This window comes from Podarcis erhardii (genome assembly GCF_964252035.2).
Source record: "Podarcis erhardii genome assembly, chromosome: 4".
NCBI lineage: Eukaryota > Metazoa > Chordata > Lepidosauria > Squamata > Lacertidae > Podarcis > Podarcis erhardii.
Window position 1 is genome coordinate 1,932,306 of NC_138508.1, and position 16,391 is coordinate 1,948,696.

At 44.5% G+C, this 16,391-nt stretch overlaps 2 protein-coding genes and 1 long non-coding RNA gene across 3 annotated transcripts in view; 2 read left to right on the forward strand and 1 right to left on the reverse strand.

Moving 5' to 3' along the window:
- LOC309341326 overlaps positions 1-16,391 on the reverse strand; it is a 223,062-nt gene that overhangs the window by 87,343 nt on the left and 119,328 nt on the right. The window lies entirely within an intron of this gene.
- LOC309340585 (olfactory receptor 51I2-like) lies at positions 839-1,780 on the forward strand (the record flags this gene model as incomplete). The annotated part of the gene is made up of 1 exon (XM_081859472.1): positions 839-1,780. One exon carries the CDS (start codon positions 839-841, stop codon positions 1,778-1,780), a length of 942 nt encoding a protein of 313 aa, XP_081715598.1.
- Positions 10,035-10,979, forward strand: LOC309341182 (olfactory receptor 51I2-like; the record flags this gene model as incomplete). The annotated part of the gene is made up of 1 exon (XM_081860704.1): positions 10,035-10,979. One exon carries the CDS (start codon positions 10,035-10,037, stop codon positions 10,977-10,979), a length of 945 nt encoding a protein of 314 aa, XP_081716830.1.

The window sequence follows — 16,391 nt, forward strand, 5'->3', positions numbered from 1 at the left end:
ATTCTATTTGCATAGAACAGTTCCCCCCGAATCTGGTCCCCCCCCAAGATGTTTTGCGCCATCAATTGCATCAAGGTTGGCAGGGAGATGTCCTTCTTGATGCAGATTCTGTTCCAGATAGCAGAACATGATTCGCTGAGGCTGATGGGAGATGTAGTCCAAAGTATCCGGAAGGTGCTGTGATTTGGAAATGGTTGCTGGGAATGGTAACACTGCGAGGCCCAGAATTCTTTAAGCGGAAGAATGTGCTTAAGAGCTATAGTGTTTGTACACAGTTGGGTGCAGCGTGAAGACATTCCCTGTGCAATGCAGACATGGCTGTATCCGCAGACTGTTCTGATGTCCAGAGCAAGTCCAGAAGGGGATATATAACAGAGCAGTGGATAAATCAGGGCAGTTTGGGAAGGTTTAGTCCATCATCTTGATTTAAAATGGCATCCCTTTGTGACCAAAAGTAGATGAAAATCTCTTCCTTGATCTCAGAAAGCATCCTGCCAGAATTCGGTTAGGATAGACAAAGAGCTTTCCAAACAACTTCCCCAAATATATGGCAGTTTATTGATTGCTTTATATGTATAAAAAAGACAGCACATTGTGATGTTTCAGTATTCAGAGGTGTCACCTTGAGGGATCTTTCACCTTTTTGCTGACCAAAATATATGTTGCATAATTTAATGAACACAAGCAGATTACAATTATAGCCCGGGCCACCAATATAGATGGCATTAGGGAATGCAGAACCAAAACAATCAAGTCTCCCATGTTGATGGTGGTGCCTTTTTCTTTACTGATTATGTTGATCCAGGTGCTACTGAATGGGGGAGCCTGACCACTCACCATGGGACACCAAAATAACCAAAGCGTCTTCCATCCCACATTCGTCCTTACTGGCACCCCAGGACTAGAGAACAGAAATAACTGGGTCTCCTTCTCTTTCTGCTTTGCCTACGTCATTGCTGTCTTGGGGAATGGTGCTGTTCTCCTAGTGATCGTGAAGGATCAGAGCCTCCACAAGTCCATGTACCTTTTCCTCTGTATGCTGGCTGTGAGTGAGCTGGGGGTCTCCATCTCTACCCTTCCCACAGTGCTGAGCACCTTCCTGTTTGATGCTAAGGAGATTGGGCTGGATGCGTGTCTTGGTCAGATGTTCTTCATCCATTGCTTCTCCTGTATGGACTCAGGGGTCCTCCGGGTGATGGCCCTGGACCGCTTCATAGCCATTTACAACCCTCTGCAATACACCACCATACTGACAAACTTTAGGATCATTTTGTTGGGATTAGGGATTGCCATGAGAAGTGTTCTCCTAGTGGTCCTAATGCCTCTTCTCCTAAGGAGGCTGCCATTTTGCAAGTCCACCACCCTTGCTCACCCTTACTGTCTGCACCCCAATTTGATCCATCTCCCTTGTGCGGACATCATGGTCAACAACATCTATGGCCTGTTTTTTGTAGTTTCCACATTTGGCCTTGATTCCTTGTGCATCGTCTTGTCCTACGTGATGATCCTCAAGACCGTGCTGAGCATGGCCTCCAAGGAAGGCCGTTTCAAGGCCCTGAACACCAGTGTCTCCCACATTTGTGCTGTCGTGCTCTATTACTCTCCAATGATTGGTGTGTCCATGGCACACAGGTTTGGCAAGCACAATTCCCCTAAGCTGCCCTCACTGATGGCCAACATCTATCTCCTGGTTCCTCCCATTCTGAACCCCATCATCTACAGCATCAAAACCAAAGAGATCTGCAAAGCCCTGGGCAGGTTTTTTTCTCAGAAGAACTGATCTGAATTGGCAAAGAGTGTAGCAATGTCCCCAGAGTGTTTGTGGTTTCTCAAGCTCAGCAGAGGGAGGTTGAGTGATCATTTGGTTGTATGCATTTACAGAAAGGATGGTCATTGTTTAAACACAAACAGATGTGCCTGTATATACGGAGACAGGGTAGTTTTTTCATGAGAACCCTACTCTGCCATACATTATAATGCATCACATGATTGTGTAATAGTACCATAGGGGAGGAAACTGTGTAGCTCAGGGGTAGAGAATGTTCCAGATTGAATCCCTGGTATCTCCAGGTGCGGATGGGAGAAACTACTGCCTAGGACTCTTGAGAAATACTGGCAGCCTGGGAGGTGGACCAAGGTCTGACTTTGTATGATGCCATTTCCAATGATCCTATGGACAATGTTTATAAAAAAGAAAAAGAAAATGCCAGGAACGGCCTCCCTATCTCATGGAAAATGGAGCATTTCCTAATTTTTTTGTTTAGTCATTTAATTGTGTCCAACTCTTCGTGACCCCCGGACCAGAGCACACCAGGCACTCCTGTCTTCCACTGCCTCCCACAGTTTGGTCAAACTCATGTTGGTCGCTTCTATAACACTGTCCAACAACCTCGTCCTCTGTCGTCCCCTTCTCCTTGTGCTCTCCATCTTTCCCAGCATCAGGGTCTTTTCCAGGGAGTCTTCTCTTCTCATGAGGTGGCCAAAGTATTGGAGCCTCAGCTTCAGGGTCTGTCCTTCCAGTGATCACTCAGGGCTGATTTCCTTAAGAATGGAGAGGTTGGATCTTCTTGCAGTCCTTTTAGCAATTTCATGAAATGAGGACGCTTGGTTTCATAAAACTTGCATTTCTAAACTTCTGTTAAACTGTTAAACTGAGTTATCTCTGCTCAGCCCTGAAAACATATCCAAATGTTTGCTTGCCCCAAATCCAAGGGTGTCCAGGTGTGTTCGATAAACTGTTCTTGCTGTTTGGTTCTTGACTTGGCATCCCCCCAGTCTCTGCAGAAACCTCCAATGATACAGAATACAGAACACAACAAAGCAGACAAGTCAACAAACATGTTTAGAAAGTTGAGGCGTGTTTTAAGCTGTCTTCGCTTCATTGCTATTTTAACTCTTCAAAAGCCTTACGCTATCTATGTTCTCCCTCTGCTGTCAGAGAGTGCTGTTATGGTCCTGCCCTCCTTGTGGGCTTCTCCCAAGAGACACCTGCTTTTTTGGCTTCCAAAAAGGATAAAACATTAAAATGATCAATAAGAAGAATGAACAACCATATTGTGGCTAGTAGCCATTATAAACACACATTTATAATGATCTGTGTTGTTGGAGAGATGGTGGCATGTGCTCCTGCCAATTTTCAGCGCTGTGAGCATATTGAAGCCCAAGTCAAACTGGTCTTCAGGCCCATTTCCAGGGGACACCCTACTGACTGTGCATGCACACCGAAGGTTTTTCTCCGTCTCTTGTAAGAGGCAGAACTCTACTGAATGGCAGAGGCTGGGAGTTGCAGGTGGGGAGATGGTTGTTGTGATGCTTGGATCCTGCTTGTGGGCTTCCCTTTGAGACCTCTCTGTGGCCACTGGGAGAACAGGAAGCTGGGCTTGATGGGCCCCTGGCCAGATCCAGCATGGGGCAATCTTATGCTCGGCTCTCACAGGGATAACTTCAAAGAGCTGGGAGTCGTGCACAAACCCTAGACAGCTTGGGACCAGGACACTTTGCAGCAGGAGCATATTGCTTTATGAGAGAAAACAAAAACCAGGAAACAAAACACAGATGATTTTGTGTGTGTGTGTGACACTGTCCACAAATTGGCATACACCTTTGGCACAGGTCTTTCATTTTCTGGAATGTTTGCATACGTGATAAAGTTCTGCCTTTCTCCAGGGAAAGTTTCCTTGGGTTTTACTCCCTTTCCTAATTTCAGTTTTGGTGTTAGTTTTTCATCAGGGGTATTTGGCAGACTGTCTTGTGCTGAGACACTAGACTGGCTTCCTTGAGGTCCTTCCCAAACCAGACCTGCATTTTAATTCAAGGTCCAAAAATTCTTTCAAAAGTAGTCATCTGTAGGCAGGGCACCCAGATCATATTTATTGGTCAATGAACCACAAAGTGATGTGCAGCGCCCCTTTATTTATTGCAATGAGACACCCAAGTGTGTTCTCTGTTATCCACAGTTTCAAGGATTTAGTCTGCGAGGTCTCATGCATGACACAGCTCCGGGCTGGATCCAGACACATGCACTTCCCTGTATGAAGTTTGCAACACATTTGACTGAATCGTAGTCAAATGTGTTGCAAAATTCATACAGGGATGTTCTGTTGGCAAAAAAATGGACTCTGCTGCACCATTTGGTGCCATAGTGCTATAACGCATATAAAGCACTTTACCTTTACTGAGTCCAGTTGGGTGTGCATGGGAGCCTAAAAGGTGGCTTTCAACTACATTTTGCACTAGCACTGGTGTAAAGGGATCTCCCCACTCCACGTGCACCCTGGGCTGCCCTCAGATCTGCTCTGGAGGCCTAGGGAGAGACCCAGAACAGATTTAGGGGGTGCACAGGGGCACTTGAGAGGGGCTCATTCCTTTGCACGAGGTGAACTAGAACTAGAGACAGAAGGGAAATTATGCAATGGAGAAAATACAACCAAAGGATTGCTGCCACTTCACACAGCCTGTGCTTAAAATAGATAGATCAGATGGTAGAACTCTGTGATCCCAACGGTTGCAGCTTCTGGGACCTAGTCTGTCAAGGGAGGCTGGTGCTGAGTTCTGCCCATTGCAGAGCAGCTTCCTTTGGGTTGATGCCCCTGGGAATTGCAGGAGGAAAGCCTTACATCCTCCCTCATCAGGAAGAGACATAAATATTTCTGCATCTGAGCCTCCGGCAGGTCCCTCTCCTGTCTGCCAGCAGAGAACAAAGTGATTTCTCCAGGTGGGTCTTTTAATATTTTTATATAGGTTTTGCTTTTCTGCATCAAGGGCATCATACCGAGGGCCTTCTCGGTATGTGGAACGCCCTCCCACCAGATGTCAGAGAGAAGAATAACTACCAGACTTTTAGAAGACATCTGAAGGCAGCCCTGTTAGGGAAGCTTTTAATGTTTGATGCATTACAGTATTTTAATATTTTGGGGGGAAGCCGCCCAGAGTGGCTGGGGAAGCCCAGCCAGATGGGCGGGGTATAAATAAATTATTATTATTAATTATTATTATTATCATCATCATCATCATCATCCAAACCATTGTGGTCCAACAACTGAATGATTGGACTTTGATGACACTTTTGCTTGCCTTTGGTTCTCTACATTAAGCTACCTGAAGGCTTCTTCTCCTGTGACCTTTAGTTGTTCATCTCCTTCTTGTGGGACCTTGGTGCTTTCACCAGGGCTCCTTCTCATTCCCTCTCTTCCAAGCTCATCTCCCTTGCTTGCTTGTCTCCCTCTCACCTTCCTTTCTCCCATTCTCCTTGGAACTGCTCTATTATTCTCCTGTCTTCTGCAGCTCATGACCCGCTCTTTTTCCTCTGCTGCTTTTACATGTCCCTTCTTCTCCTCTTGCTCTTCCAACCTTTTCTTCTGCTTCTGAAGGGTTGCTGTGAGGTTTGTTGTCCTCTTTCAGTCCTTCCTGTTGTCATCCTGACCTGGTTCACTTCTGTCTTCTGACTGCGTGTGGTTGCTCCTCTTATTGCTTCTCTGCTTTACATATCATTAGCATGCCTCTTCTGGCTTGTTTGCAAGAGCATCTAAACATGCCACAGTTTCTCCTATTCCCAGGAATGTCATCCCCTGATCCTTCATCTCCTTCTAATGGTCCAATCTCTCTGCTGCCTTTTGGTTCTAGACTTCTGGAGCATGTTATCTCTTCTCACTGTTTTTATTCCTTCTGTTTTTATTCCTTCTGGTTCAGCCAGGGATCACCTACAAGGTGGCTTTTCTCCTCTCCTTTGCATTTCTCTGAGATGGCTTTTGTGGATATCACTAAGGACCTTCTTCTTGCCAAATCAAAGGGCCCATATTCCATCCTTCCTCAAGAATTTGCACACATTGGAAATTCAGTTTTATTTTTTTTTATTTTTTTATTTTTTTATTAAGGATTTTCTTGTTTTACAGAAGGGTAGTGCCTCGTATTTTTTTTTTCTTCTTCTTCTTCCATGTAACGTTTTTACAAATCCGTTTCATTTGTTGAGGCATTAGGGGGAGAAGAAAACAGAAATAAAAAAGAAAGGGGGGGTGGGGAGAGGGGGGGATGGATGGGGGTGGGGTCGGGTGGCGGTGTTTCTATTATGTTTAATGTATGTAGAGTTTGGTGTCAGCGTTGCTTGTGTTGTTCACTTGTGTTCCTTTGGTGGTGAGAGAGGTTGGGGTTGGCTTAGGGTGTGATTGTTTGCTTGTGATTGGCTGTGGTGATCTTTGTTTTCGTGTGTGAGTGAGGTGGGTGGGTGTTTTGGATCAGGTTAGCCATATTGATTTGTATGCTGTTGGTGGATTATTGTCATTGTCCTGTTGGGCTGTGTATGTGATAAAGGGGAGCCATACCGGGGTGAAGGCGTCTTCTTCTGTTTGTCCCCGTGTCAGTTTCAGTTTATTAGTTAATTTTTCTAGTAGGGCTGTTTCCCATACTATTTGGTACCATTGGTCCATGCTTACTCCTGACAGGTCTCTCCAGTGTCTGGTTATGATGCTTCTGGCTGCTGAGAGCAGGTGGGTTATGAGTTCTTTGTGGTGTAAATGGGCATTGTTGTCTTGGAAGATGTTTAGTAGGGCCAATTCTGGGGTGATGTCTATTACTTGCTTAGTTATTTTACATATTTCTCGTATGGCTGTTGTCCAGAATAGTTGAATTTTGGGACACTCCCACCACATGTGGAGGTATGTGCCTGAGGAGGTGCACCCTCTCCAGCATTTTGGTGAGGTTCCTGGGAAATTCAGTTTTGAAAAATTCAGTCAACCATCTTGGTTTACAATGGCATCCAATTGCATCTTAACTCCCTGATCTCAGGAACCATCATGCAAAATATGGTTGAAATCTTCATGTCCAAAATATGGTTGAAATCTTCATGTCCAGAGCAGAGCACACAAAGGGATTTTGAACATATATGCCGGATTAGTTATTGAGTTTTTTAAAAATATGCTTTGTTATAATGACAGGAATCACCTTGTGGGTTTGTTGACATGTTTCATGCCCAAAAGGTAGAATGCAGAATTTAGAAATAACAGCTACCTTCTTGGTAGTTGTGCCTTCCCTGTGTAACGCCCTCCCTGCAGATAACAAGGTGATAGAGAACTACATAACTTTTAGAAGGCATCTGAAGGCAGCCCAGTATCAGGAAGTTTTTAAAGTTTCGTATTTTACTATGTTTTGTGTATGCTGTAAATTGCCCAGAGTGGCTGCAAAAACCCAGCCAGATAGCCTCCAGAAGATCAAAAGAGACTATGAGGCTCTGGGCAGGAAATTGAAGCAATTAAATGCACAAATTGTCAACTCATCTGTCCTCCCAGTTGAACGACGTGGCCCAGGGAGAGAGGGAAAAATAGTGGAAGTGAACCACTATTCGCAAATGGTGTAAACAGGAACGGTTTGGATTCTTAGATCACGGACTGCAGTTTCTTGAAGATGGACTTCTGGCAAGTGATGGGCTGCACCTCACAACGGTTGGGAGGAATGTTTTTGCCAAAAATCTCAGGAACCTCATCAGGAGGGCTTTAAACTGACTAATGTAGGGGAGGGAGACAGTGCTCCTGAAGGTAGGAGTCTATCAATTGATGAAGATGATCATCCAAATGTCATAGACCAAATGGAGCAAACAGCATGCAGACCTAGTGGTGGGAGGAAAAAATCCTTAAATAAGAGACACGGGGGAATGATTAATGGACTTCAGTGTCTGTACACTAATGCGCAAAGCATGGGTAATAAACAAGATGAGCTTGAGCTCTTGGTACAGCAAATTAAATATGACATAATAGGCATCACTGAAACCTGGTGGGATAAGTCCCACGATTGGAATGTAATAATGGAGGGATACAATCTATTTCAGAGAAACAGACCAGACAAGAAAGGAGGAGGAGTGGCGTTATATGTCAGGGATGTCTATACCTGTGAAGAGATCCAAGATTTAGAACCTCAAAGCCAAAGTGAGAGCATTTGGGTCAAAATTAAGGGAGAGAAGAATAACAGGGACCTCATTGTGGGAGTTTACTATAGATCCCCAAGCCAAACGGAGGACATAGATGATGCCTTCCTGGAACAGATGGCCAAGCATGCAAAAGGAAGGGAGATAGTAGTAATGGGGGACTTCAATTACCCGGATATTTGCTGGATGTCAAACTCAGCTAAGAGCATAAGGTCAAACAGATTCCTCACTGGCCTTGCAGACAACTTCGTTGTCCAGAAAGTGGGAGAAGCAACAAGAGGAACAGTCATTTTAGATCTGGTCCTAACCAATGTTGATGACCTGGTTAGTGGGGTAGAAGTGGAAGGATCATTAGGCGCGAGTGATCATGCTCTTCTGAAGTTCACTATACAGCGGAAAGGAGCAGCCAAGCATATCTGGACTCAATTTCTTGACTTAGAGAACTGGGCCAAAACAAACAAGATGAATTTTAACAGGGAGAAATGTAAAGTATTGCACTTGGGCAAAAAAAAAATGAGAGGCACAAATACAAGATGGGTGACACCTGGCTTGAGAGCAGTACATGTGAAAAGGATCTAGGAGTCTTGGTTGACCACAAACTTGACATGAGCCAACAGTGTGACGCGGCAGCTAAAAAAGCCAATGCAATTCTGGGCTGCATCAATAGGAGTATAGCATCTAGATCAAGGGAAGTAATAGTGCCACTGTATTCTGCTCTGGTCAGACCTCACCTGGAGTACTGTGTCCAGTTCTGGGCACCACAGTTCAAGAAGGACACTGACAAACTGGAACGTGTCCAGAGGAGGGCAACCAAAATGGTCAAAGGCCTGGAAACGATGCCTTATGAGGAACGGCTAAGGGAGCTGGGCATGTTTAGCCTGGAGAAGAGGAGGTTAAGGGGTGATATGATAGCCATGTTCAAATATATAAAAGGATGTCACCTAGAGGAGGGAGAAAGGTTGTTTTCTGCTGCTCCAGAGAAGTGGACACGGAGCAATGGTTCCAAACTACAAGAAAGAAGATTCCACCTAATCATTAGGAAGAACTTCCTGACAGTAAGAGCTGTTCGACAGTGGAATTTGCTGCCAAGGAGTGTGGTGGAGTCTCCTTCTTTGGAGGTCTTTAAGCAGAGGCTTGACAACCATATGTCAGGAGTGCTCTGATGGTGTTTCCTGCTTAGCAGGGGGTTGGACTCGATGGCCCTTGTGGTCTTTTCCAACTCTATGATTCTATGATTCTATGATTCTATGATTCTATGCTTCTGAATGCCAGTTGCTGGAAACCCCAGGCAAGGAGGGGGCTCTTGTGGTCGACTCCTGCTTGTGGGTTTCTTGCAGGTATCTGGCTGGCCACTGTGAGAACAGGATGCTGGACCAGATGGGCCATTGACCTGATCCATAGGGATATAGGAATTTACTTTATACTTAGCCAGACCAGAGGGTCAATCTAGCTCATTATTGTCTACACCGACTGGCAGCGACTCTCTCCGATTTCATACAGGAGTGTCTCCCAAGCCTAACCTAAAGGTGCCGGGCACTGAACCTGGGACCTTCTGCAGGGGCAGATGTTCCACCACTGAGCTACAGACCTTCCCCATAAGCAGAGTTGTGTTGGATCAGGCCAATAGCTCATCTGGTCCAGCATCCTTTTCTCACCCACCTGTGGAAAATAAGCACCACTTTACTGCCTGTGGCACACTCACGTGTGCTCTGACCTGTTGTGCAACTTCCACCTAAACATTAGGAAGAACTTCCTGACAGTAAGAGCTGTTCGACAGTGGAATTTGCTGCCAAGGAGTGTGGTGGAGTCTCCTTCTTTGGAGGTCTTTAAGCAGAGGCTTGACAACCATATGTCAGGAGTGCTCTGATGGTGTTTCCTGCTTGGCAGGGGGTTGGACTCGATGGCCCTTGTGGTCTCTTCCAACACTATGATTCTATGATTCTATGGTTGGGGTCTAAATATTAAAATTATTATGATTCCTATTCTTACTATAGATAGGCCAATAATCTGATGTAATTAGTTACCTTAGAACCAAAGCAAGGAATGGTGTTCATGATAGTGCTTTTTTTCTTTCCTTATGTTCATCCAGGTGTTACTGAATATGGGAGCCTGATGCCTCACCATGGGACCACAAAATAACCAAAGCATCTTCCATCCCACATTCCTCTTCACTGGCATCCCAGGACTGGAGACCATAAATATTGGGGTCTCGTTTTCCTTCTGCATCATGTATGCCATTGCTGTCTTGGGGAATGGCGTTGTTCTCCTAGTGATCGTGAAGGATCAGACCTTGCATAAGCCCATGTACCTTTTCCTCTGCATGCTGGCTGTGAGTGAGCTGGGGGTCTCCCTCTCTACCCTCCCCACAGTGCTGGGCATCTTCGTGTTTGATGCCAGGGAGATTGGGCTGGATGCGTGCCTCAGCCAGATGTACTTCATCCACTCCTTCTCCATCATGGACTCAGGGGTCCTCTGGGCGATGGCCCTGGACCGCTTCATAGCCATTTACAACCCTCTGCAATACACCACCATCCTGACAAACTTTAGGATTAGGTTGATAGGCTTAGGGATTGCCATGAGAAGTGTTCTCCTAATGGTCCCAATGCTTCTCCTCCTAAGAAGGCTGCCATTTTGCAAGTCCACCACCCTTGCTCATCCTTACTGTTTGCACCCCAATCTGATTCGGCTCCCTTGTGCAGACACCACCGTCAACAGCTTCTATGGCTTGTTATGTGTAGTTTCCACATTTGGCCTTGATTCCTTGTGCATCGTCTTGTCCTACGTGATGATCCTCAAGACTGTGCTGAGCATGGCCTCCAAAGAAGGCCGTCTCAAGGCTCTGAACACCTGCGTCTCCCACATCTGTGCTGTCGTGCTCTATTACTCTCCAATGATTGGTTTGTCTATGTCACACAGGTTTGGCAGGCATAATTCTCCAATGCTGAACTCAATGATGGCCAATATCTATCTCCTGGTTCCTCCGATTCTCAACCCCATCATCTACAGCATCAAAACTAAAGAGATCCGCAAAGCCCTAGGCAGGCTTTTGTCTCAGAAGAAGTTCTGATCTGGCATGAAGGATCTTGGTGAGGTATCCAACTATCTTTCTCTGCAGGTGAAGAAGGACCAAGCAGGTAATTTTCTGGTACACCAGACACAGAAAATTGCTGATGTATTAACCAGGCTGTATTTGGTTGATGCAAACCCAGCAGACACACCGATGGTGACAGGTTACCGGGTAGATCGTACTGCTGAAGCATTTTCTGACACCACACTGTACAGATGCATTCTAGGCAAGCTGAATCTCATTGCTAGATGTTCAAGACCTGACATAGCTGTAAGCACTAACCTGCTCAGCAGACATGCCAACAATCCTACTGTTCAGGATTGGAAAGCTCTGAAGCGCATAGCCCGCTATTTGAAAGGGACTTTGCACTACAGGCTGAGATTCACCAGTCAGATGACTGGAGGTCTTGAAATCTTTGCAGATGCTAGTTTTGGAAGTGACACCACGGATGGTACAAGCACTTTTGGAGTATGCTACATGTACAACCACTGTCTGTTTGACTGGCTGCGCAAAAAGACAGTAAGCCTAAGTTCCTGTGAAGCAGAACTCAATGCCCTGTCATTTTCACTCATGGATTGTGAATGGTTGGTGCAACTGTTTCAGGACATCGGGGTTTCTGTGAAATGTCCCATACAAGTGTATCAAGACAATAGAACCTGTTTGGCTTTGCTGAACTCAGAGAGTTGCAAGCAAAGAACCAAATATTTGCAGATTAAGTTACATCATGTACTCTCTTGCGTATTCAGAAAGGAATCATTCAGGTGTCCTACATGCCAGGAAACAAAATTCCTGCAGATCTGTTGTCTAAGGTTGTTAACAGAGAAGAACTTATGGTTTATGTACAGAGGTTGCAATTGGGTTGAACCACAGGTACTACAGGTTACACGGAAAGGGGGAGGATATTAGGATATAGTTCCGTTCCACCTTAAAAGGGAACAGGCTGTTGTGTGTCACATGCCTGTTTACTTCCAGCTGTCTGCTGGGAACTTCCGTTTTGTATATAGCTTTTGTTTCTGGCTGTTTTCCTGGACACGGAGGCAAGCAGTCATGTTTTTCCTTTGTTCTGAACTACATTGAATAAAGCTGTAAATATGCTCTCCTGTCTGCATCTTTCATTATGGAGACTCTGCTGGAAGGGTGTGCACGGGTCTCGGAATGTCTCTGAGGCTCATGTCACTAATTGACTGAAGCTGTTCCACAGGAGACCGGTGATCGTCTGGAGACAACGGGGGGCCTGCCTGATGCCCCCATCTCCCTGGCAGTATCTCAACAGGCAAAGAGTGCTGCAATGTCCCCAAAGTGTTAATGACTTCTCAAGTTCAGAAGAGAGAAATGGGGTGTCCATCTGGTTGTACATTTGTACTTTTTATTTTATTTTTTATAATAGATTTTATTAAAGTTTTAAAGGTTACAGAAAGAAAAATAGAAAAAGTTAAACAGACAAGCACAAAAACAAAAACAAAAAAAAAGAAAAAAAGAGAAAAAAACACAAATCCAACCTTTACATAACTTTCTTTCCTTTGCTTATTTCCTTGACCTCCTCACACCTCCCTTTTTTGTATTCTAGTTCAATTATATATTTCAGCAAATCCTTTCCATCTTTGTTTTTATCCTAAAAATTTATCTTAATATACTATAATTTTACATTCTCCTCTTTCACTAATTACCAATCCATTTTTACTTAATCCTTTATAACATTTCTGCTAAAACCACATAGCTTCATTCCAACATCCTTCTAACATTCCTTAATTTTACAATGTTTCTGTAGATAAACTTTAAATTTTTTCCAATCTTCTTCCACCGACTCTTCTCCCTGGTCTCGGATTCTGCCAGTCATTTCCGCCAGTTCCATGTAGTCCATCACCTTCATCTGCCATTCTTCCCGGGTGGGTAAATGTTGTGTCTTCCAATACTTTGCAATAAGTATTCTTGCTGCTGTTGTGGCATACATAAAGAAAATTCTATCCTTCTTTAACACCAATTGGCCGACCATGCCCAGGAGAAAGGCCTCTGGTTTATATAAAAGGATGTCACATAGAGGAGGGAGAAAGGTTGTTTTCTGCTGCTCCAGAGAAGCGGACACGGAGCAATGGTTCCAAACTACAAGAAAGAAGATTCCACCTAAACATTAGGAAGAACTTCCTGACAGTAAGAGCTGTTCGACAGTGGAATTTGCTGCCGAGGAGTGTGGTGGAGTCTCCTTCTTTGGAGGTCTTTAAGCAGAGGCTTGACAACCATATGTCAGGAGTGCTCTGATGGTGTTTCCTGCTTGGCAGGGGGTTGGACTCGATGGCCCTTGTGGTCTCTTCCAACTCTATGATGCTATGATTCTATCATTCTTCAGAAAGGTATATTTAAATACCTTTTTCATTTCGTTATAGATCATCTCCCAGAAAGTCTTAATCCTTGGGCATGTCCACCAAAGGTGAAAGAATGTACCTTCAGTCTCTTTGCATTTCCAACATTTATTTTCGGGCAAATGATAAATTTTTGCAAGCTTGACTGGTGTCATGTACCACCTATAGATCATTTTCATTTTATTCTCTCTTAAGGCATTACATGCCGTAAACTTCATACCTGTGGTCCATAACTGTTCCCAGTCAGCCATCATAATATTATGTCCAACATCTTGTGCCCATTTAATCATAACCGATTTTACCATTTCATCCTGAGTGCCCCATTTCAACAGCAAGTTATACATTCTTGACAAGTTCTTAGTTTTGGGATCTAACAGTTCTATTTCCAATTTTGATTTTTCCACCTGGAAGCCACATTTGTACTTTTTAAACACACAAACAGATGCAGACACAGACAGAGTAGGTTCTTCATGAGATCTCCATCCTGTCTTCAGTTACGATGCATCAAATAATGGCAGAATGGTACCATAGAGGAAGATGGTCTGTAGTTTTGGAGAAATTTCAAATGGGTTCCTGGACTGGAGGTATCCCTCCTAGAAACTCAAGGGGGAAATATGCAGGCACTAAGAGAAAATACAAATGCACACAGGGAGAGGCACAAATATAAGGAGGCTTCAGAGAACCACATGTAAACCAATGTTTCTTGTACATTTCCAGATCAAACACATGATTTCTATTCACTACTTAAAGGATCACAGCAATCTTAGCAGTTGCACCTCAGCGCCATCACCCCAAACCATTGAGAATCATTTAGCTCTTCAGATCAGCTCTCATCATAATGATTGTATATAATCTTTTTTCAATGTGGTCTTTTTATTCAGCTGACTAATTTTCCTATTCATTAAATGTCTCCCAATATCCTCTTTCATATATCTACAAAAATATATGATGAATTGCAATCATCATGCCTAGCTGGTTCTCTTTTCATGCATACAAAGGGCACCATAGATTTTAAAAGTTCATTCTTTTCAGTGTTCTGGGAAGAGCTTTCATCACATACAGTACCTGAAAGCAACTGGTTCCATGTTGTAAAAGGTAGTCAGGCACAGACTTACTCAGTTTAAAAAAAAAGTAAAGGGACCCCTGACCGTTAGGTCCAGTCGTGACCGACTCTGGGGTTGCGGCGTTCATCTCGCTTTATTGGCCGAGGGAGCCGGCGTATAGCTTCCGGGTCATGTGGCCAGCAGGACTAAGCCGCTTCTGGTGAACCAGAGCAGCGCATGGAAATGCCGTTTACCTTCCCGCCGGAGCGGTACCTATTTATCTACTTGCACTTTGACGTGCTTTCGAACTGCTAGGTTGGCAGGAGCAGGGACCGAGCAACGGGAGCTCACCCCGTCATTGTGGGGATTCGAACCGCCAACCTGCTGATCGGCAAGTCCTAGGCTCTGTGGTTTAACCCACAGCGCCACCCCCCGTCCCTTACTCAGCTTAGCTAGGCTCAAAAGAAAATGAAATCATCAAAATGATGCAGTTTTATGAATTTCTTCTTCTTCTTCTAATTCTCAGTCCAGTGAGCACAGTGAAGTCAAAGTCCAACTAGTTTTCAGGCCCATTTCCACTGAACACCCTACTACCTGTGTTCTCACACCTGAATCATGAGGCCCACTGTATGTCCTTCATGCTCTGTCAGAGGCCGTATCCTCCTGAATACCTGAGGCTAGGAATTGCAGGTGTGGAGAGTGCAGGTGTTGTGCTCTCTTGGGGGCATCTGCTTGGCCGCCATGAGAACAGGAGGACCATTGGCCTGATGCAATGGAGATGTTCTTCTGTTCTTTTCTTACCAGGCAAACTTGCCAGGCATTGGTAGTGCTGTACAAACCCTGCACAGCTTGGGACCAGTATACCTAAAAGATTATTTCATCCCATCACAGCACTCTGTAGCTGGAGATACCTTTTCTGTTCCATTTAAAGTCTGAATCAGGCCTTCATTTTGGTGGCCTCTGCTCATTGGAGTGCCTCTTGAGACACACATAACATCTTTATTGTGTGTGTGTGTGTGTGTGTGTGTGTGTGTGTGTTTGCACCTGTTGAAGACTTTCTTCTTCCAACAAGCCTTCAAGATGGAGATTTTTCTCCCAATCGGTATCTGCATAAGTTTTGAAAATCTTTTGGTATATGGAATTATTTTAATTTTATTTAAATTCATGGGTGTTTTTACAGCTTCTATATGTACGTGAAATATATCTGCGTGAAATCATTTCAAGATTCTTCATAGGAAGCAATTCATAAACAAAACAGACAAATAAATAAAATCCACATTCCTATTTCTCTTAGCGCTACCATGAATACATCCCAGAGTGCTGCATCTAACTAGACACCTCATGTAAACAATGCTTAAAATATATAGATCTGAGAGTGCAGCTTTGTAATCTCACTGTTGCAGCTGCTGTGACCTAGTTTGCCCATGGGGGAAGGTGCTCACAAACAGATGCACACACAGAGACAAGAGCAGCTTCTTCCTGGGTAGCCCACTTTGTCTTAAATTATGATGCACCATGTAATGACAGAATAATACTGGAGAGGAGCTCACTCTGCAGCTCATGCTGCTTCTGACCATGAAACATTGCTGTCATGGTTATTAGTCATAGGTAGCTCAATAGCACCACACATTCATTCCAATCTATGTTACCAGAGAGAAGATGGTGGCATCGCTCGTGCTCCTCTTCTGGTTTTCAGTCTAGCAAGCACAATGAAATCTATGTCCAAGCAGTCTTCAGGTTCATCTTCATCGGAAACCAAACAGTCTGTGCATTCATAGAATCATAGAACTGTGGAATTGGAAGGGACCCTGAGGGTCATCAGAATTGGTTATGCTGAATCATGATGGTTATGCTGTATGGGAAGCGGGTGGTGCTGTGGTCTAAACCACTGAGCCTCTTGGGCTTGTTGATTGGAAGGTCAGCAGTTCGAATCCACTCAGTGGTGGTGAGGTCCTGTTGCTCTGTCCCAGCTCCTGCCAACCTAGCAGTTCGAAAACACACCAGCACAAGTA